The 21045-nt window shown below is 36.0% G+C and overlaps 2 protein-coding genes across 2 annotated transcripts in view; one reads left to right on the top strand and one right to left on the bottom strand.

The window, feature by feature from the left end:
• CNN3 (calponin 3) overlaps positions 1 to 11436 on the top strand; it is a 33586-nt gene extending 22150 nt beyond the window's left edge. The window contains exons 2-7 of the mRNA XM_070939367.1: positions 3592 to 3713; positions 4347 to 4413; positions 5391 to 5528; positions 6494 to 6610; positions 8659 to 8805; positions 10365 to 11436. Coding sequence (XP_070795468.1) covers positions 3592 to 3713; positions 4347 to 4413; positions 5391 to 5528; positions 6494 to 6610; positions 8659 to 8805; positions 10365 to 10712 — 939 coding nt within the window. The 3' untranslated portion in view covers positions 10713 to 11436. The remainder of the gene's footprint in view (positions 1 to 3591; positions 3714 to 4346; positions 4414 to 5390; positions 5529 to 6493; positions 6611 to 8658; positions 8806 to 10364) is intronic.
• A 4688-nt stretch (positions 11437 to 16124) lies between these two features.
• SLC44A3 (solute carrier family 44 member 3) overlaps positions 16125 to 21045 on the bottom strand; it is a 48520-nt gene continuing 43599 nt past the window's right edge. The window contains exons 13-15 of the mRNA XM_070941071.1: positions 18869 to 19006; positions 17328 to 17564; positions 16125 to 16262 (exon numbers count right to left, since the gene is read on the bottom strand). Coding sequence (XP_070797172.1) covers positions 16125 to 16262; positions 17328 to 17564; positions 18869 to 19006 — 513 coding nt within the window. The remainder of the gene's footprint in view (positions 16263 to 17327; positions 17565 to 18868; positions 19007 to 21045) is intronic.

Below are 21045 nucleotides of genomic sequence, written 5' to 3'. Positions count from 1 at the left end.
TACTGAAATTCCAGTATAATTATTTTTTAAAAAGATCTTGTGCATGTATATGAAGCATCCGTGTATTGGTTGTGACAAATAATATATTTGGAAGAAGATTTGAGTTAGGTGAGACAAGTATTGAGAAATTTAGCATATATGTTGTCATGATATAACAACATGTCAAAACAGCAAAGAAGTATCTAAAGACATGATGAGCATAATGGGAATGGATGACTCGGATGTTATGTTGCTATTTCAGAGACAAAGCAGCAGCTTAATAATAATAATAAAAAAAACATATCTTACGCCTACACAATTATTTTGTGTACATTGGAGTCCCCGAAGCTCTAATGTATACATTGAGAAAATTTTAAAAAATGAGTAAAGTTTCACAACACAGCTTGTCTGATATTTTATTGGAATTACTATATAATTCCTTTAAAAACATTTCAGCAATATTGTAGAAAACAAATAAATTCATATATAAAATTAAAATACATATTTGCAGCTTTTGGTAACATTCCATATGTTTAACTCAGCATTGTTATCTTTTATTTTTTATGTTTAATTCATTTTATTGTAATTTGATAGTTATGAGCCACCTAAAGTCATTGAGAGTCAGATGGCATGCAAGTTTACTAAACTACTATTATTGCTGTTATTGTTGCTGCTGTTGCCGGAACACTGGTGATAAAATGCATCTCAAGGCAATAAGCATTTTATTCCATAATGAAAATATTGAAATTCAGATGCATACCAAACTAGCAAAATGAGCACTGAAAAACAAATTCATTTTCCCAATAGGTAGGAGAGTATGTAAGTAAATAAATAGGGATAGAATTGATTTGCTTTACTAACTTGATGAAAATATGGCTCTTTGTGGTCTTCAGTATAGAATTAATCTCCTTCAAAATGCCTCTTGTGTTGACATTCTCTTTTAGCTCTGTATCTCTTTTATTAAAAAGATTTCAAGCTGATAAAAAATGAGCTCAAAGTATATTTTTTAAAGACATTGATTTATAAAAGAATTATACAGTAAGGTTCTGTATTACCTTCAAGACAGAAACAGAGATTCATTGACTATGAATGCGGGTTTTTAGTTTCTATATTCACCCTTTCTGTATTCACTGACTGTTTTTGTCTCATATCTGTGCATGTAGAAAAAAGGCTGGTAATGGTTCCCTTTAAAAGACAAAGTGAGTTCAAGATCAACTGTAGGGAATGCAATAAATAAGAACTGAATTACTTGTGGGACTTAAATATGAACAACTGGCTGGCTTGTTCTATGCAAAATATAGGAGGGTACAGTTATAATGAAATGTTTTGAGTATAATGGTGTGGCTGTAATTTACTCCCACAGAAATCTTGAGTAGTAGAGAAGTAGAAGGTTTCTTCTTGGCTCCAGTGAAAATCCATTTTGTCTATGCAGTTCACTGAGGAAGAGATTTTGTTACAAAGAACCTCAAGTATGATAGCTCTTTGATTACTTAATATTTTAATTGATTTTTTTTTTTTTTTGCTTAGACACTGGTCATAAACCTAAATTTAAAGTTTTTAGTTTGCCGTGGAGAAAGCATCTCAATTTGGGAGTAAGTTGGCAGAATTGCCAAAAGCAAAAGATGTTGATTGCTATTATGCACATACCTCAGTTGTGCATTAAATTAAGGATGTGCATTTTAATTTATGATAATTTCAAGGTGGGATAGCAAAATCTTAATTAAACTGAAAGGTTTTTCCAGTGGGATAGATATGCTGTGCCTGATTCTTATTAATTAGAAGCAACCACCCTATCTGTGAACCCATTAGGGGATCTTCTAATTTGCTTAATCCAACTTTTCACCAGCTATAGAAAAAAATATCAATCCTGAGCCATCACAACTTCCCAACAGCTATGCTATTCAGTTGTGATGTTTGGAATAGTATTTGATTGTCACAGTGGTTTGCAGTGACATTTTTTTTGCATTTGGCAGGTGTATTTTTTTTAAAGCAATCAAATTCTTTTTTCACTTTTCAAAATGGTCTCCTACATTATTGTTTTTTCTCGTGGCCCAAACTTGTGGCATTGCCAGAAATAGAAAGTCCTTCAAAAGTTCTGTTCTATTTTGCGGCCATTCCTTTTATCTTACTGCATCCATTGTGCCTGGTATAGTCTGTCAGCAGTTTGTTTGTTTGTTTTACTTATTGAAAACCTGCTATGTTCTGGGCCTAGTCTTGTACAGCAGGATGTGATTTAATTGCCTTTCTTCTGGTTTTTTTTTCCCCCGCTGCCTGCTAGGGTGCCTTTCCTTAGTGTATTGTAATGATCCTGGTAGCTAGGAAGGCAAATCATTATTACAGTACTATTTAAATTCTTAGCCAATAATCATGTTTTGTCCAGTTTTCAATCAATTTAAAGCAGATGTTTAGGTCTTAAGTTCTGTAATATTGTTTAGCCTCATTGAAAGTGTTGAAAAGAATAATTCTTTCTAAATACTGTAATACTGTATTGCTCCCAAATGTGGTTGATGTCAGATAAATATTGATTCTAGAGTCTATATTCTAGTATTGTGGGTAATTACTTTTTTCCTTCTGAGCACTGTCTTGATAGTCATTGGAAAGGGGTGATAAATTTCCACTCTGTCCTTGATACATACCATCTTTATGCCTGAATGCTTTGTAATCCTCTGTTGTTTTCTCTCTCCATTGTTTCTATGCAGGAAATTAGTGGTTTTTTGGAAGTTAGGCTAAGAGTTTTATGTAGCAGCAGAATTGCAGATATTTGTCATTAATTTAATTCAGCTTAAGGTTGGAATTGCTTATCCAAATAACCATTTCCGATTTATGCACGCCATCAACTGTCAAAGCCATAGCAAGAAAATATATGGATTTCATTTGATAGTGATTTTTATTTCATTTTATTTGAGGATGGTGTTCATACAACCTCTTGAGAATCAGACAGATGCTTTTGCTTTGGTAAGGGGAACAGAGCAGAGTCTCTGGTTTTGCATATTAAGTTAAATGTCAGCTTTGGAAGCCATATTAGGCTGGAAGTTCCAATGCTGCCACCTTCTCATGGGTGGGAAAGTAGGAGAGGGGGTTAGTAGACATAATAGCATTCTTCCTGTCGGTCAAGGTCAGGGTGATCCCGCATCTGGAGAAGGAGTGGTCAGGGGGCTGGATCGGGATGGAACGGACGTTGATTGGAGCATGCGACTGACTGGGTGGAAAAGGGGATGGTTTTGGGAGTTTTGACTTACTGAAGGAAAACCAGGGCTTTTCAGATTCAGGTTTCCTCAGATGTGCCAGTTTGCCTATTCTAGTAAAGAGGACTTTGGAAAAAGCTTGCTTCCGCGTCTTTACTTGGAGTGGGGATTTTTCTGGAACGCTGATATTAAATATACCACAGGCAAAGCCATATATGTTTGTTAGTGACAGGTTCCTCTGGGTATATTCAGAGGAGTTTATATCAACATAATGCAGACTTGTTCATTATAATACAGTCTAGAAAACCTGATTAAGAATGACATGTAAGGGAAGAATGATATGTGATGTTTTAAACTCTTAGAAGAAAATCACATAAATTCTAAAATATCCAGAGACATTAATTTTTTTTACCCTTTTGCTTTGTAGATTGCTTTGAAATATGATCCACAGGTAGAAGAAGATCTCCGCAACTGGATTGAAGAAGTTACTGGCATGAGTATTGGCCCAAATTTCCAGCTGGGCTTAAAGGATGGCATTATACTATGCGAGTAAGCAGTGCTTTTAAAATTCTCCTTCAGGTAGATCTGTTTAAGCCTAAAACAGCAGCTGTTGGGCATAGATCAAAATTTATAGTTTCCATTTTTAAAACGTTATGTACACATGTCTGTGTCTTAGAAAGGCTATATATGTTTTCCAGAGATGTGTATATTACGCAATTGTTGAAAGTGCAGGTTTGAAGAACTGAACCTACCAAAATAACTCTGTAGCTCTTAGAAACAACAGAATACAGTTCTCCTTTGTAACTGTCTCTTCAGCTGAATTAACATTATCAACATTTCGTGCATTTTTTGTTCTCTATGAAATAAGCTTTCCTGTTAACTAAAATATCCTATAATTTTCATGTCAGGTTTTTAAAAATTGGAACTTCAAGAAACGTCTTATATTTTACATACAGGAAAATGCAGTATAATGGTTGGACAAAATTATAAGGTAGCTAGTCCATGGAAAATGTGAAACTTATGCAGCTTGTACCTAAGATCATTTTCTTGTATGAAGAAAACATAAAATGCCTTCGATAGCAGGATTAACATTTTTTTTTAAGCATGCTACTAAAATTTAGATTATGGCTTTGTAAAAAGAAAGAAAATAGAAAAAGACCTTTTACTTCATTACTTTTGCAGGCTTATCAACAAACTCCAGCCAGGATCAATAAAGAAAATAAACCAGTCCAAGTTAAACTGGCACCAGGTAAGCTATGTTTTATGTTTTATTTGTTTTTTCTTTAAGAAGAATTGTAATGAATAAAAGTTAATGGCCAGTGGTTTTCAAATAGAGACCCATTGAAAGTTTATTTTTCAGGAACCACAAATGGTTTGCAGTATTAACTATTGTAATGTTGGAGTGACAGAATTACTAATTTTAGTAATTAGACTGTATCATCCCTACATTTATTTCCCACAAATAGAAAAGCAAGGAGGAGATAGTTCTTAAGAGAAATCAGAGAAGCAGAGGTTTTGTTAAAAGCTTTCTTGAGATTGGAGAAATTTCTATCTCTTGGCAGTTTTTCTCTAAATTTTCATAGCTCAAGGAATCTGATACTGTGCACTCACTTTCCAAATAGCAGGGCCCTGTAGTAGTACAAGAATAAAAACCAATAACTGCATCTCTTTTAAATTAGAAATTTGTCCCATTTTCCAAAGGAAATGATTTTTCACATTATATGTATCAGGAAAAATTAAATGGATGAATACCCACATCCAACAAAATAAACCTTCAAATACAACAGATGCTGAAACAAAATTATTTTTTTGCAATGGTAGTATAAATATTATGGGATCATATTAGCCAGACACTTCGAAATCAAAGTTGAATAAAATAAATTGCACTGTTCTGATGCCATGTTAAATCAATGAAATATTCTCTTCCTGTTTTCTGTTATTCTTGACTTTCAAGCGTCATTTAAGTACCATTTCCCTCAATTAAAAATATCTTATTTACAGATATGTGTGCCTAAATCATAACTATCATTAAAAACAGCCAGAACAGTGATCTGAAGGAGGATGCTGGCAAGTAGCATTTCTCCCATTGATGTGAATTCCACCTAATTTATCTTTTCTGAAACAATAGCCCTCCACAATTATTGGTTCCAAGTAATGTATATCTCCACTTTAAGGTAACAAACGTTAACAAGTCGTAAGAGTGTGACTTCCTATATTTGTTTTTAGCTGGAGAACATTGGAAATTTTATCAAGGCCATTCAACAATATGGCATGAAACCACATGATATTTTTGAAGCAAATGATCTCTTTGAGAATGGAAATATGACCCAAGTTCAAACATCATTGGTGGCACTTGCCGGCTTGGTAAGTACATTAATCGATGGAGTCCAACACACAATTTACCATCCTTAGTAAATAACAAACCTTATAACATTGGTTCACATTATTTGTTACCTAAAGAAATTATAGAACAGGCATGCCCATGAATTTCATAGTTTGAGTTTGCATTATGGCTGACTTAAGAATTAAGTTAATGAATCCCATTAATTTGTCTGCACAAAAACCATCACCTTACCATGTAACATCAACAAAGCAATAGGTCAAAATGTCAAATCAAGGATCTGATCATTGACTTTGAATAAACACGACAAACCTTCATTCTTTCACAGGGGCGGACAGTCATACAAATGCCATGCCTCACTTACTGAAATTGGCTGTTGTGAGAGCAGGGTGTGTTGGGGGCATTTGCATGATGCTATCATTCTGTCATCATTGCAATTTGTTATAAACACCACTATATTGGATATCTGTATCTTAACAATAAGTGATTAGAGTAAAGTACAAGAAATGCTGAGGGGGGGGGGTCCCTGGTGCTCTCTGAACTTGGTCATTTTCTTGCAGACATTTCATTACCCAAACTAGATAAGATCAGCAGTGCTAGTAAGAAGGGGGGTTTGCTCTCAGTTAATATTCTAGTGGCTTGCCCTGTCAATGTTGGTGGGAGAGGCTTTGGAGGTTCTTTGGTTGGGCTGTTTACTGTTAGCTTGTTTGGCAATTCCTTGATTTGGATATTGTTTACTTCTTGATTGTTGGCCTCAGACCAACAATCAAGAACAATACTTTTGTTTGGGGTATTGGATAATATAAACTGAGAGCAAACCCCACTCCTTACTAGCACTGATGATGTTACCTAATTTGAATAATTAAACATCTGCAAGAAAACAATCAAGCTCAGAGAGCACTAAGGATACCTCATTTCAACCCAGAGCTACAAATACTCTCTTTTATTGGTACAAGAAATACTAAATGTAAATTTGACCTATGTCTAGGCAAAAACCAAGGGATTCCACACTACAATTGATATTGGTGTTAAATATGCAGAAAAACAAGCAAGAAGTTTTGATGCTGGAAAACTCAAGGCTGGACAAAGTGTGATTGGTTTGCAGGTAAGCAAAAAGGATAAAAGATAGTAAAATAATATGCAGAGAAAGATTTTCGGATGTAATTGCCTATGATTTATACCGTATTCCAAAAAAAAAAAAAAAAAAAAGTAATGAGATTTACATTACCATGGAGCAGTTTTCCAATAGTTCCAAGTTGAACTACTTTTAGACCAGACTTGGCAATAAGGCACCTTTTTAAAAAAAAATATGCTCCAGGTACATTTTTCAGCTCAGAAAAGACAAGCCATAATAAAGCAGCGGTTTATTCCAGCATAGGCTATTTTATTTGTTAGTGTCAGGCCTTCTAGCTGAGATTAGGAATCCAAAGTTTATTAATTTATTAATTCAATTTGTATGCCGCCCCTCTCCGAAGACTCAGGGTGGCTCTGAGTTATGGGCGTTAATGCTACTATTACTATAAAATTACAGTAATAGAATCTTGCAAGTCCCCCCTCCCCCTCTTATCTTCATGAGAACTAGGGGTCATGTCTTAGGCACTTTCCTGAATTGTATTTCTGCTCTAGACTCAAATTTCTGTCATCTGGACTGTTATCTTGGTTGTTGCTTCCTCCTCTTCCTCAAGGTTATTCCTTATGCTAGTTGCATTTACAATGATGTTTACCAGATATTAGACTCTTTGCATATGTAAGATTTGGGGGCGGGTATGGGGGGAGAACAGAAAATGCAAGCTGTGGTCACAAGGAGACAGTTGACTAGTCCAACATAGCTTTTGCTTCATATCAGACGTATAGATATTACCAAAATATATCTGAAAAAGATTTTGCCATAATTTGGAAAAATTCCAACATCATCTCAGAGATGTGGATGTTGATGGTTTTTTGTTTTGGTATCATTAGGTAATGTTTGCCCATGAATTACCATTTTTGTGAGCTGCCTAACATGGGAGGCGGCATAGTCCGTAAGTCTAACTAAGCTAAGCTAAACATAACTAAAGCCAAGAATGTTAACTGTACCAAGGAACAGAAAAGCTAATAGTGTAAGAGTTTGAGTTAGAGGTGAGAAATTTAGAGGTCCTGAAATTTTAAGATGGTGGATATGGTAAGAGGCAGTTTCTGGGCAGTACATCTTGTTCTCAGCCTCATTAAAAAAACACGTTGGGTTTAGTATATTTTGTCTTTTAATTTTTTATATATTTGGCATCCATGATGATATTTTTTGTATCTATTACTGCATGTACACTTTCTATTTTCACTGATTTTTTTCATACAGGGGTTTTGCCTTGTTTTTTATAGATTCTATCACATATTTTCGCATAATCAGTTTTTGTTAAATAAATTTTTGGGCAAGGCAAGTATTTCAGTATCATGGACTTTACTTCATACTTAAGTGGTCAGTAGAAGGGGTGTGCATAAGTGCACTAATGTGCCTATCGTCCCTGTCATTGTATTTTTTTTTTCTTTTATTATTCTTCTCGTTTTTGTTCAACAAATTCGAATGAATGAACGAACGAACGAACGAATGAATGAATGAATAATTTGGGACTGCAAGCCACCCTCCATCCTAAAGTCAAGTTCCTTGGCTTCAGTTCTTTTAGCTATACAGATAGTCCTCGACTTAACAGCAGTTCATTTAGTGACCAAAGTTACAACAGCCCTGAAAAAAGTGACTTATGACCACCATTCACACTTACAACTGTTGCAGCATCCCCATGGTCACGTGATTTAAATTTGATAACTGGTTCATATTTATGATGGTTGCAGTATCTGGGGGTCATGTGACAATCTTTTGCAACCTTCTGACAAGCAAAGTCACTGGGGAAGCCAGATTCACTTAACAAACATGTTACTAACTTAACAGCAGTGATTCACTTAACAAATGTGGAAAGAAAAGTCATAAAATGAAGAAAAACTTAACAAATTTCTCACTTAGCAACATAAATTCTGGACAAAACTGTGGTCATAAATTGAGGACTACCTGTACCACTTTACTCTCTGTAATTGATGCTTATTTGGATTTTAGTCATACCTGTCACAACAAACAGGAAGGAGGAATTTTTTTTCTGTTAAATTGTATTCTCTAATTGATTGTAGATGGGGACTAACAAATGTGCCAGCCAGGCAGGAATGACAGCTTATGGAACTAGGAGACATCTCTATGATCCAAAGATGCAAACAGACAAGCCATTTGACCAGACAACAATTAGCCTGCAGATGGGAACTAATAAAGGAGCCAGTCAGGTAAGGAATGTCTACTCTCTGATCTAGATTTCCAGACCTTCTCTTTGGAATTATATTTAATAGTCTAATTATTGGAAAGGACTGGCTCTGGTTTAGTCTCAGTGCGTTTTTTATCCTTCAATTAAATCTTGGGGAAAGGTAGAATATTCTGAAGACTTTTCTTTGTAGTCTTTACATTATACTGTTCAGTACTGAAGCAACAAGAGTCCTAACAAATTAGTTTCCCCATGTTTTGTGTAGAACTATTGAACAACACTGTTTAATGAACTTCAGTTTTACGGTATTTCTCATGGATCCTAGTTGTACTATTTAAAGACACAGTGGTACCTTGGTACTCGTCGTTAACTGGTTGCAGTACTCGTCGTTAACTGGATGCGATGGGTACTAAAAACAAACACCAAACAAACCATGTGACTTAACACATGACCCCTTGAACTTCCTGTCTGTCCCTCTTCCTATGTCAGCGGCCTTTCCAGCATGGCTGACTTCCTATCCGCCCTCTTTGGCCATCCCGTTTCCTTTTGCAATGACCTTCTCAGCATGGCCAACTTCCTGTCCGTTCTCCGCAGCCGTCCCCCTCTTCTGATCATAGTGTCAAGTACCAAACAAACAATGAGTACTGGGACATTTTCGCATCAAAATTGATTGAGTGCCAAATTCAGCGAGTTTTGAAGCAGTCGAGTACCGAGGTACCACTGTAGCCTTCAACTTACAATTGGGGGCCCAAATCTCAGTCAGAGTCAAATAAGATGTCACATGACTGCTTCACTCAATGACCACACTCTCAGCACTCCCTGTTGTGGTCATTAAGTGATCTTGCAGATTGCTAAGCGGAGTCCCAGGTAAGGAACGTGGTATGCCTTGAGAAGGTGGGAGAGGCCTGTCATGTACAACCTGCACTGGTTCAAGACCTTCTCCACCCTCCAGAGGCACCTCACATGCCTTACCTTACTGCCTTGCATCTCCACTCTGGAGCTGAATATCCTCCCCACCAACCAAGCAGGATTTTCAGCCCAAATGCAGAGATTTGCACACATCCTGGGCTGGGCTTTCCCCACCCAGAAGCACCCTTAACATGCTGCCTCTCCAGTCAAGGACTAAAAATCTTGCTTAGATTTCAGCTCAGTTTTCTCTCTGAAGGCTGGCTGAAAGAAAGCTGAAAGAGCACCCTGTAGGATTTCAGCTCTGTGGCTGCTTGGATTTGGTGTGGAGGTCGTCAGCCAGCCCCCAGAGGCAAGAGGAAGTCTTATTGGCAAGTGGCAGCAACTTGCATTGGCATTCTGGGGAAACCAGAGAAGCTTGCAAACGACAATCACGTGATCACAGTTGTGCTTGGCAACCAATCAGAAGTGCCAATAGATTGCCAAGCACTTAGATTGTGATCATGTGACCAGGAAAGTGATGCGGTGCAACATTTAGCGATTGTTAGAATAGCCAGTAAAGTTCCCTTTCTGGGGCCATCATTAATTTGAATCAACCTTAAGTGGACAGTCTTAAGGACTAACCATATTGCTAGTAGTTACTATAATCCCTGAAATATTTTTGTGTTTGTTTTTTAGGCAGGGATGCCTGCACCAGGAACAAGGCGAGATATCTATGACCAGAAGGTCACATTACAGCCCATTGATAACACTACAATTTCACTACAAATGGGCACCAACAAAGTGGCTTCACAGAAGGGGATGAGTGTATATGGGCTTGGACGGCAAGTGTATGATCCTAAGTATTGTGCTGCACCAACAGAACCTGTCATTCATAATGGAAGCCAAGGAACAGGAACTAATGGATCAGAAATCAGTGATAGTGATTATCAGGCAGAATATCCAGATGACTATCACGGCGAATACCAAGATGAATATCAGAGAGATTACCACGGTCAATACAGTGACCATGGTATTGATTACTAGATTTGCCTCAAAAGCTCAGTATTAGTTTATTATTTTATTCAAGAAAAACGAAACTAGCCTTGTGGAATTGTTACCCATCCTTTACACATTATGCTTCATGTACTTAAGGAAATATTGCCTTACATAACATTCCTTTTTCCTTTCTTTGCCCTTTTCTTCTCTAGTTGCCTTTAGTGCTGTAACATTTGCGGTCTACAGCATAACCAATAACAGCATATGAAGTAAAAAGGAGTACTGTGAAAGGGAACTTCTCGTATACAGCCAAGTCTTTTAATAATAAGGAACTATGCATTTTTTTTACAATCTTGTTCTGAAATAGGCATTTTACATACTATACCAAGCTTTTCCTTTTAAACTTTTTTATTTACAGCTCCATTCTGTGGAAGACTGTAAATGCTTTTATTCATAAAGTTAATTCTGGACCATACCATCCAAATAAAGGTTTTAGTTAATAGTTAAAAATGTTGGTTTTGTACTTGCTTGCTTATCTCCTGAAGTCATAGTAGAAATAATAAATGTGCATTTGTGATTGTGTATGTTTCATCATAATGTCTAAATTCACCAAAATTCTAGGAAAAGCTTTCTTAGAAGGGAACTAGTATTAAGTTCTGAGCCCACAAAAATCTTTACATTTTGAAGGTCATTGACTTTTTTTTCCCTGTGCCATAATATATCCATGTAGAATTGCCTTTCCTTTGAATTGTATTTATTGCCACATTTCTCATCATCAACTGATCTTGTTGTATTTTTTATAAATAAATATTGTTTTCTTGAAGACATAGAACATGTATTATTAAAAAAACAAATGTTAGTCACAGAAGTTATCAAGGAGTCAGATGGAGACAAGCAACTTCAAAATCAAATTAAGTAAAATTATAACTAAGTAGTAGAAGGCAACTGCCTACAGCATGGGTGTCAAACTCGTGCCGTCATGTTTCCTTTCGCAAACCTGGGGTGGCCATGGTCTGTGTGTGACGCATCTGGCTTGTGGGCCACCAGTTTGACACCCGCCTACAGTAAGACGTTCAACATGAAAACTAGAAAAGTAGAAATTCTATGTTGTTAGAAGTGCAACACCGAAATAGGATTCTATTTAACTAACATTGCTGCTGATTAAGATGTCAATTTGCCTATTAGAAAAAACTACCCTAACATTTATTGGATTCTATTGGTGATTTTTTTAGCTTGCCTATTATATTGAAGTTTTGAAACTAATATCCCAGAATTTCTACATGAAGTACTAAGGGGCTGCAAATTCCTACTTCAAACTTTAATTCAAGGGCGATTTGGATACCCCTGGGTATTCCAAATTAGTGTTTTCCAATTTCATCTGAAGGTATTTTGCAGGTAAACAAGTATCTTTTCTCCAAATCAAATCAGATTCGACTCACATGGGTATCTAAACCCATCTTTCTTACAGAATTTCTATCAATCCCTTTCAGACTTTATAACAAGCGTATCATTTTATCAGATTGCCCAAGAGGGAAAAAACTGTCAATCTGTTGGGAGGAGGGGATTGGATTTATTGTGGGACCCTCACAAAATGGCTGCTGGGTGTGTGTCAGAAATTACCTGTTTATTAAAAGCCAACAGATTGCGTTTTTGTTCAGTTTTTCACCCTCCTTCCCACGGGGGGGGGGTCATAAATGCTTCCAAATATAGTAAAACTTGACCATAATGAACAAGTCACAGGAAGGCTATATAAGTTAACTCTCTGCGTGTGTGAAATCTAACTTGTTTCCTTCAATTTATGTAATTTGCCTAAGTAAACAGCATCACTTGTAGTAAAACATTTATGTAACAGACAATGCTTTCATAATATCCGAAATCTGCTAACCCAAGGATTTATTTCAGAGAACTTCAGTCATCCATCTTTTATTTTCTATAAATGACTTTGAGGTCACCAAGGGTCCCATGACATTCTGGTAAAAAACATCCTTGGTATCATACCAGGTTTCCATTTATTTTTTTAAAAGTATTTTTACAATATACAGGCAACCCCCTACCTTAGGCATTCCTAGTGTCTTCAATGTAATCTCAGCAGATATACATATGTACATTATTTTTGCAATTCAGCAGTTTCTGGTGCTTCTGCAGTGTCTTAGAACACATTCCTTTTCAATGAATAGAGACTTAAATGGTTGTACAATTGTCTTGATTCTACTTGCTGCTTAACAAGTTTTGAAAAGGACATTTTTCCCCAAATCAAACTTTAGAATCCAAGTAATTGTAAATACTTTACATATTTGAGGTCGACAACTCAAGGTGTCTTCCAACCACATATCCCACAATTTTTTGCTGTTGCCAGACCTGTCTAAGAACATTGTCACTGATATTCCACATGAAATCATCAGTTTTTTGTACTACTTGTTTTTTAAGTAGCCAAAGGCTTGAAAATTCCATACTCTCCAAAGATGTTGCTGTCCCAACACACTTACGATCCTTAGAAACACTAGAAAGGCTGTCTACTCTTGATCCATAGAGTGGGATTACTCCCGTCTCTCTTCTGCATAGTTACAAATAAGAAATGTATTGTGTCGCTGTCATAGCCTTGAAAATGAGGATTTGATTAAGGTGAAATTAATAGTGAAGTACAGGAAGTCCTCAACTTATGACCATAATGGAGCCTGCTATATATCTCACTGTTCCCTATCAGCTGGTTTTCGACAAAAACACAGACCAGTTGGTGAGTGCCTGATATGCAGTCACCTGATTGGGGGGCACATCCACCAGAACTTTGGGACCAGGTGTAAGTAGCCCTGTAGAGGTCTGTTGTGACTTCGAACAATCTCTAAGTGACTGGTTATAAGTCAAGGACTACTTGTGCACAGCTATATCTAAATACTCAGAAAAAAGGCATATGAACATTACCTTTGTGATATTAAAGCCCATGATCCTCCCCGTGCAATCTCTTTGTTCATATAATTTATAGCAAAGTGGTTAATTTTTCTATCGGTTCTCTAATTAATTAAATTTTTCCAATTTATATATCCGCCCATCTCACCAAACAAATGATTCTGGACAGGTACAACACATTCTTGGTTTTTAACATTAAAAACTTCTGAATTATCATTTTCATTTTTGGGATGTTTGAAAATAAAACCAGGGTTCCTATTGAGCTGCTCTTCACAAAGGATGGGCAACAAAAAACCCTATATGCTCATCTAAAAAAACCATCTTGATCTCTCAATGCATTCTTTAGCAGAATAAAATGGATACTGCGCCACTCTGAGAAAACAGCAGAACTTGTGTAGCAACACAATCCCCTCCTCTTATGCACTTGGATGCAACATTTCAATTGAAATAAGAGGGTGGAACTTGTGACACTGGAACAGATGTGTAGTCATTTTGGCAATGTAGAATTGATAGCTAAGATCTAAAATCGACACCAGAGTTGATTGTTAATATACTTTAATAAAATATCTTAAATAAATTCTTAACAAAATCATAAAAGCTGAAGACAATTTTCACAAAGTGAAAGTGGACCAAATCATCTTTTTTTAGTGCAAAATATACTAATCAATTCAGGGAATTCGTTTTCCCTGATCTTCATCTTATCTTTGCTGCATGTAGTTTTAAAGCCATCTCAATTTCAGCTCTACAATAAGGAAAATGAAATATGAAATTAGCCATAATAACAAAAGCATATGTAAATAGCAGGGGGAAAAAGTTTTATTTTAACAATATTTTTGTATTCTGTCACTGCATATGTCAACTTTTTGAGGATTTTTTGGGTGGAGGCAGAAATGCACAAAGAGCTGCATATGATGAAATAAGCCAAGCAAAGGCGTACATAAACCTAATCAACTTAAAACCACAAATTCTCGGCAGCACAACCCGCCTTCTGTATACTATTTCCAAACTTCTAAAAAAGGCACAAGGAGCTAAGTTCTCCAGAGTATGCAGCATGAACAAAATAACATTTTTTTAAAAATCCAGAAATATGACCCCCTACGTGCAGATTTTCTTTTCTGGCATGAATAATTTTGGCAGAAAAATGATGGCTGCTACTGGAAATCCCCTGACAGCAAAATGATACTTTGGAAGCATCACAATGACTTATTTTGCTCAAATGCCAAAAAAAAAAAAAAAAATGCTGCACAGATGTTATTTTAAAGATTATGTTACTATTTTACAGTGAAATTATGTATTTGAACTGGACTTTATGATACTTGGGAAAAGATTAATGCAGCCAGCAATGCAGTGATCATAGCAGTGTTAATTTTAACAACTTGATACTATTGGAACCTTGTTATTTTTGCCTTCTTGTATTAATATATCTCTTAATATATCTCTCATAACTTTCCAAGTAACAACTTTCCAAACTTTCTAAACTCCCAGAAATCAAGGAATTCTGCTTCCAGTTCATCCCACTGTGAATTCTTTCTACCAGTTACTTAGGTTTGGTCATTCTGGTTAAAAATGTACACTGGAGCGATTTAGTTAAAAACATTCTCCTATGTTCTATTCCAATGATGGCTAACCTTTTTGCCGTCACGTGCCAAAGGCAGGGGGAGCACAGGAAGGTCGCCCACACCCATAATCCAATGCGCCCCACCCCTGCGCATGCATGTCACCCTGCTTTTAGCACGTGATGGCACGGTGGGCCAGGTAGGCCCGTTTTTCACCCTCCCCAGGCTCCAGGTACTTTCTAGGAGCCTGGGGAGGGTGAAAACAGCCTTCCCTACACACCCCCCGGAGGCCGGAAACAGCCCATTTCCCAACTTCCAGTGGGACCGAAAGGCCCAAAAATCAGCTGGCCAGCGCACACATGCGCGCTGGAGCTGAGCTACAGCAACGCTCATGTGTCCACTGATATGGCTCCGTGTGCCACCTGTGGTACCCGTGCCATAGGTTCACCATCACAGTTCTATTCTATCCAGATTTCAGATGAAGGGAGGTAATACAGGCAAGTCCTCAATTTACAACCACAATTGAGCCCAAAATTTACATTGCTAAGTGAGAAATATGTTAAGTGATTTTGCCCCATTTTACGACTTTTCTCACCACATTTGTTAAGTGAATCATTGCAGTTCTTAAATTAGTAACACGTTAAGTGAATCTCTTTTCCCCGTTGAGTTTGCTTGTCAGAAGGTCATAAAAGGTGATCACATAATACGAGGACACTGCAACTGACATAAATATGAGTCAGTTGTCAAGCATCTGAATGTAAATCACCTGACCATAGGGATGCTGCAATTGTCATAAGTCACTTTTTTCAGTGCCGTTGTAACTTTGAACAGTCAGTAAATGAACTGTTGTAACAAGAACAGATAACTCCCTCCTCTCTGCTACTGACCCACATTTGATTGAGGGATTTCTGTTATCAAATGTTTAGATAGAATAGAATAGAATAGAATAGAATAGAATAGAATAGAATAGAATAGAATAGAATAGAGCAACCCAAGGCAATCAGCCGTATCTACTGACGTTTAGAATTGGTTTGTCTCTTACCACAAGCTGCAATTCAATGCTGTATTCATTGTTATAAAATATTCTTCTATTTCTTTCTTTGATCTTTGCAAGCTTGCTGTTCTGATAGACAAAGTTCTGCAAATAATAGCAATACATTATCCAAACTTATTATATTTAATACTATTATTATTTGAGCAACCTCAAATCAATAGATTATCAAGCCAATATTAAAATTTTAACACTACTAAATTTTAACCAAAAGTTCTTTGTATTCTGGGATGAAACATATATCCCGTAGCAAATGAAATTATATATTCTTGATGGGTAAAAAAAGAATACATGAAACAAAAACAGTAACGTAACTAATTTCCTATAAAATGCTGTTTTATTTGTCCTACAAAACAATTACATAAGACATATTTTGTTGCACAAATTTAAAACTAAGATAACTTTCCATCAATATAGAAAATATGTAATTAAGCCACGGTTCTAGGTAGAATGATTCTGAGCAATAGAATCTATAGGTCTAGTTTTAAGAGCATCGGGTAGGGCTTTAAATAAGAAATCCAAAACATACTTAAAAGAAATCTCCCCCCCCCCACATTAATTGGGACTTATATGTAATTAATGCTATTTAGCACTGCAATTATTATCTTGTAAAGTTTAAAACAGATGTTTAGAAAATCACATTAAATGCCTACTCTATAAAGACATAGCATTTGACATCAACAGGAAAAATATTTTCATTAATACATTTTTTTAACAGTTCTAATAAAAAATGGCTCAATTATCTGAAAAACATTAAATAAGAAATTTTGTTGGAGAATAATAGTAAGCTTTAGTTTTCAGGGAAAATATCTAAACGAATGTGAGATGAGAAGAACATAGTTGTACAATTTTGACTGATGGCTTTTTAAAAAAACTATAATTTAGTGGGGAAAATTCTTGAAGTTTACCTTTATGACAGTCACTGAAGCATCTATGAAATTCTGAAAATCTAGCTTATGTTCTAATAGAAACTCCTATTAGAAAGTGGAATAAGTTTCACAATATGTTTGCCACCATGTCTCAATTGGAAAATAGAACACTAAACTGGATGAGAATACAGGTGTGTCCTAAAAACGTTTACTATCAACTTTTGACATAACTACCTCATTTTAAAGAATTAAAACATTATAAACTGCTTTTGGGAGTGCTTACCATTAAATCCTGATCCATTAGGTAGGGTTTATCTGAAGAGCCATCATTTGTTTCTACATCAAGAGCAAAGCAAAGGAAAAGAACATCCACTGTAGTCTGAAATACTGATAAGAAGTTATGGGCAATGAAATAAGCCAAAACAGCAACCAGCAGCAGTGGCAAGGCCCAAACTTTTAATTCCTGGTGGTAGTTAAATGCCATCAAGCCCCCAAAAACGGTGAAACATACTACGAACACCTATATTAGGATAAAATCAGATATGTTTTAAAAGTTAACTCATCCAAAGAAGGTACCAACTGTATGTAAATGCTTAGTATTAGGGTTGCTTGGATAGTGAGATGGACATATAAATGTAAATAAATAAGTAAATAAATTAGTATTAAGATTATGACTGTTTTCAAAAATCTGCTGGGATATTTTCATCTAAACCTTCCATGTTAGTGCTATCAGCTGCACTAGCTCCCGGTGGTCTTCCGGGTGCGATTCAAGGTGTTGGTCACACCTTTAAAGCGCTCCATGGCTTAGGACCGGGGTATTTACGAGACCGCCTTCGGCCACCAACAGCCTCCCACTGGCCAATACGCTCCCACAGAGAGGGGCTCCTCAGGGTGCTGTCGGCCAAACAATGCCGACTGGTGACACCCAGGGGGAGAGCCTTCTCTGTGGGGGCACCAGCCCTCTGGAATGAGCTGCCGCTAGAAGTCCGTCTTAGCCCTGACCTGCATACCTTTCGCTGCGCCTTGAAGACCCTTCTGTTCCAGCAAGCCGGGCTGGCCTAATACAAATTTTATAATGGGTGTATGTGTGTTTTAATTTGTGGGCCAATTTTTTTTATATATATTCGATTTTAATTGGTTTTAAATTTTGTAAGTCTATGTGTTTTAATATGGCTGTACACCGCCCTGAGTCCTTCGGAAGAAGGGCGGTATAGAAATCTAATAAACGCAAACTCTTATTTTCTTCACTTTTGTTTAGCCTTTCAGTCCTGCCATATGTTGCTTTAAGTTAACGGAAGAAAATGTCTTCATTGTTTTAGTTCATTCCATGAATGAATCTAGGTTTCCCATGAAGAGGCATCTATCTCTTCTTCTTGGTTATCTTCTTTGAACTTTTCCCGCCCTAAATTCACATTTCCATTGTGTTGGAAGCTACATTGTGGTGCGGGAACTACTGTAAGTCCCCATTGGATACCACAATCAACATATGTATGTACCAATTGTCGGTCTAATCTGGCTACAAACATATATTATGATCAGATGAATACAAAAAATTAAGGGGGGGTTCTGCCCACAGAAGGATCCAAGGCTAACATCACCCCAATGCACACTATACTTTGACACAATTACCAGTCCAAACAATACTTTTGTACTTGCTCTGTGATCAAGTCTTAAACATGGTCATGGATATCATATATATTTTACTGGCTTCCAGAGAACAATTTAATTTCCATAAAATTTGAATTTAACCTTGAATCTGACTGAGGCATCATATGGACTAAACAAGATTTTCAATGAGGAAAAAAAAGGTTAATAAAGTTTTACCTTTGCAAGAAAGACAGCAAAGTCACTGAAGCAGTTGATTGCCATGGTGCTAGTTACGTTTTTTGATAAAATTACACTGGCATCTTTAGCCGAAGTACAAAAATTTGTCCCATTTATGATAGTTGTCGCATATGCATTCTGCAATCAGAAAATTAATTGATAAAATAGCAGAAGTAACAAGACAGTAGGATTTGGCCAAACTTATTTTTATAAATATCTATATTTTATTATACTGTAGAAATGAAATTACTTGCATAACTTTTAATCTAATTGTCAAAACATATACTGTATATCATTCAATTAAAAATATTTTTAATATGAGGACAATCTTTTCTCTAGTTTATTTAGAACTGTAGAGATCAGTAAGCTTCATTCCTCAAGAACCAAACTAGTTAAGCATATAAATAGGAATACCCAAAAGTCTACAATTACTTTTCCCAATAAGCTCTAATCATCCTTATTTTATGTGGTGAAAAATGAGCCACTCTTGTCCTCTTTAAAAGAAGAATTTTCATGCTGGCATATTTAGTAAGTATTTAATAAGTCTGCAAAAGTTATTCTTAAAAAGAAATGTGTAGTCTTCTAATGCTCAATTTGGAATTAAAATTCTGATTGTGGGCATGAATGGGACTGAAAATGCTCTCAGCATCTGTTTAAATATATCCTTCAACAACCTAAGATTAATATTCTATTTCTACTTTTTTCCTCTGCTTAGTTCTTTGGAACCTATGAAAATTAAGTCAATGTACACAATGATTTATGATTTATTTTCATAAGAGAGTTGGGAAATATTAATACAGAAATATAAATCCACGTCTATTATAAATCAAATTAAAACAATACAGTGTAAAACACACATACATGAAATCAATTGTAATCCATGAAACTTCTACATAATATTTATGCTGCCATGGGGGGGGGGGGTAATATGACAATGACTTCCTGAACATACAACAGAGTATCAACAATAAAAATAACCCAATCCCATCATCTAAAATATTGTGCTATTAATTAGCTCAATTTAAATATTTTAGTACTTTTAAAGAAATACATTCCAACATGGAGCTTTAATAGGTATTATTCAACATCTTTCCTCATGGGATGAATTTTTCTGAAAAGAAAATCGTGGGGGTTTTGTCTTCTTCCTAATAAAACTGCTTGCAATTTACTCCCAAGGACTGATAACATCTTGAACATTATAGAATGGGTCAGAGGATGAAACAGCAAACAAGGGACCTCTTTCCCATTTAAACTAATTTTCTTTTCTCTCTAATTACCTTCTGCATCCTAATTCAAGCTCCCACTCTTGGGAGCAGATTCCAGATGTGCATAATCTGAAGTCAAGAAAAGGCAAAAAACAAAAACAAAAAACAAAACAAACAAAAAACCCTAGCATATAAATCCTTGAACTCTACATAGTTATCTAGTAATAATTACAATACTCTAGAACTAATACTTAAGTACAATCTTTTATAAACTGAAGCAGCAGTCAAGATAAACACTGAAAGTAACAAACATTGATTCTCCCAATAATTGACTAAGTTAAGGGCATTTTGTTAAGATTTAAATCTTTGTCTAATTTATGTATCATAACTAAATATCTTGATTAAGGGAACATCACAAAAAAGTAAGCTTCAGATATTGACAGTTTATATTTACTCTGGTTTTCAGAGTAAATTACTCTGGATTTCACTATGGTTTTTTTCATTAATATGCATGGGAACCAAAGAAACAGATAAATAAGGAATGGGGTTGTTTACATACTTAAAGTTTACTAGACGAAGAAAATGTTTAGGAAAAAATACATCTACACTTCCCAACACAGACAGAATGTCAAAGGTCTTGGAAAAACTGACCTGATAGCTTCATGAGAAATGCTATATGGCACAGGTCCAATACTTTAAAAATCCTTCTTGTGAAAAATAATTGCTACTTTGCGTCACAGCCAAATTCTATCTTCCATTCTAAGATTCTAAAAATTATCCCAGTGAAAGGAAGAGCACCATAGCAACAGAATCTTCTCTGGAAAGAAACTGAAAACAAGCCAGGCACACAACTACACCCAGCTTCCAATCCACAGCCTGCCTGCATTTTTAGAGTAGTTGGCCATTTCCCACTATGTAGAGAGCTCTCCCAGAGACCTAATGGTGCAGCAAAATGAAAAAGTAATGATCCAG

This window comes from Pituophis catenifer, unplaced genomic scaffold, assembly GCF_029215685.1.
Source record: "Pituophis catenifer annectens isolate HBS135680 unplaced genomic scaffold, rPitCat1.0.hap2 SCAF_3, whole genome shotgun sequence".
NCBI classification, from domain to species: domain Eukaryota; kingdom Metazoa; phylum Chordata; class Lepidosauria; order Squamata; family Colubridae; genus Pituophis; species Pituophis catenifer.
This window is presented reverse-complemented; position numbering and strand designations above follow the sequence as displayed.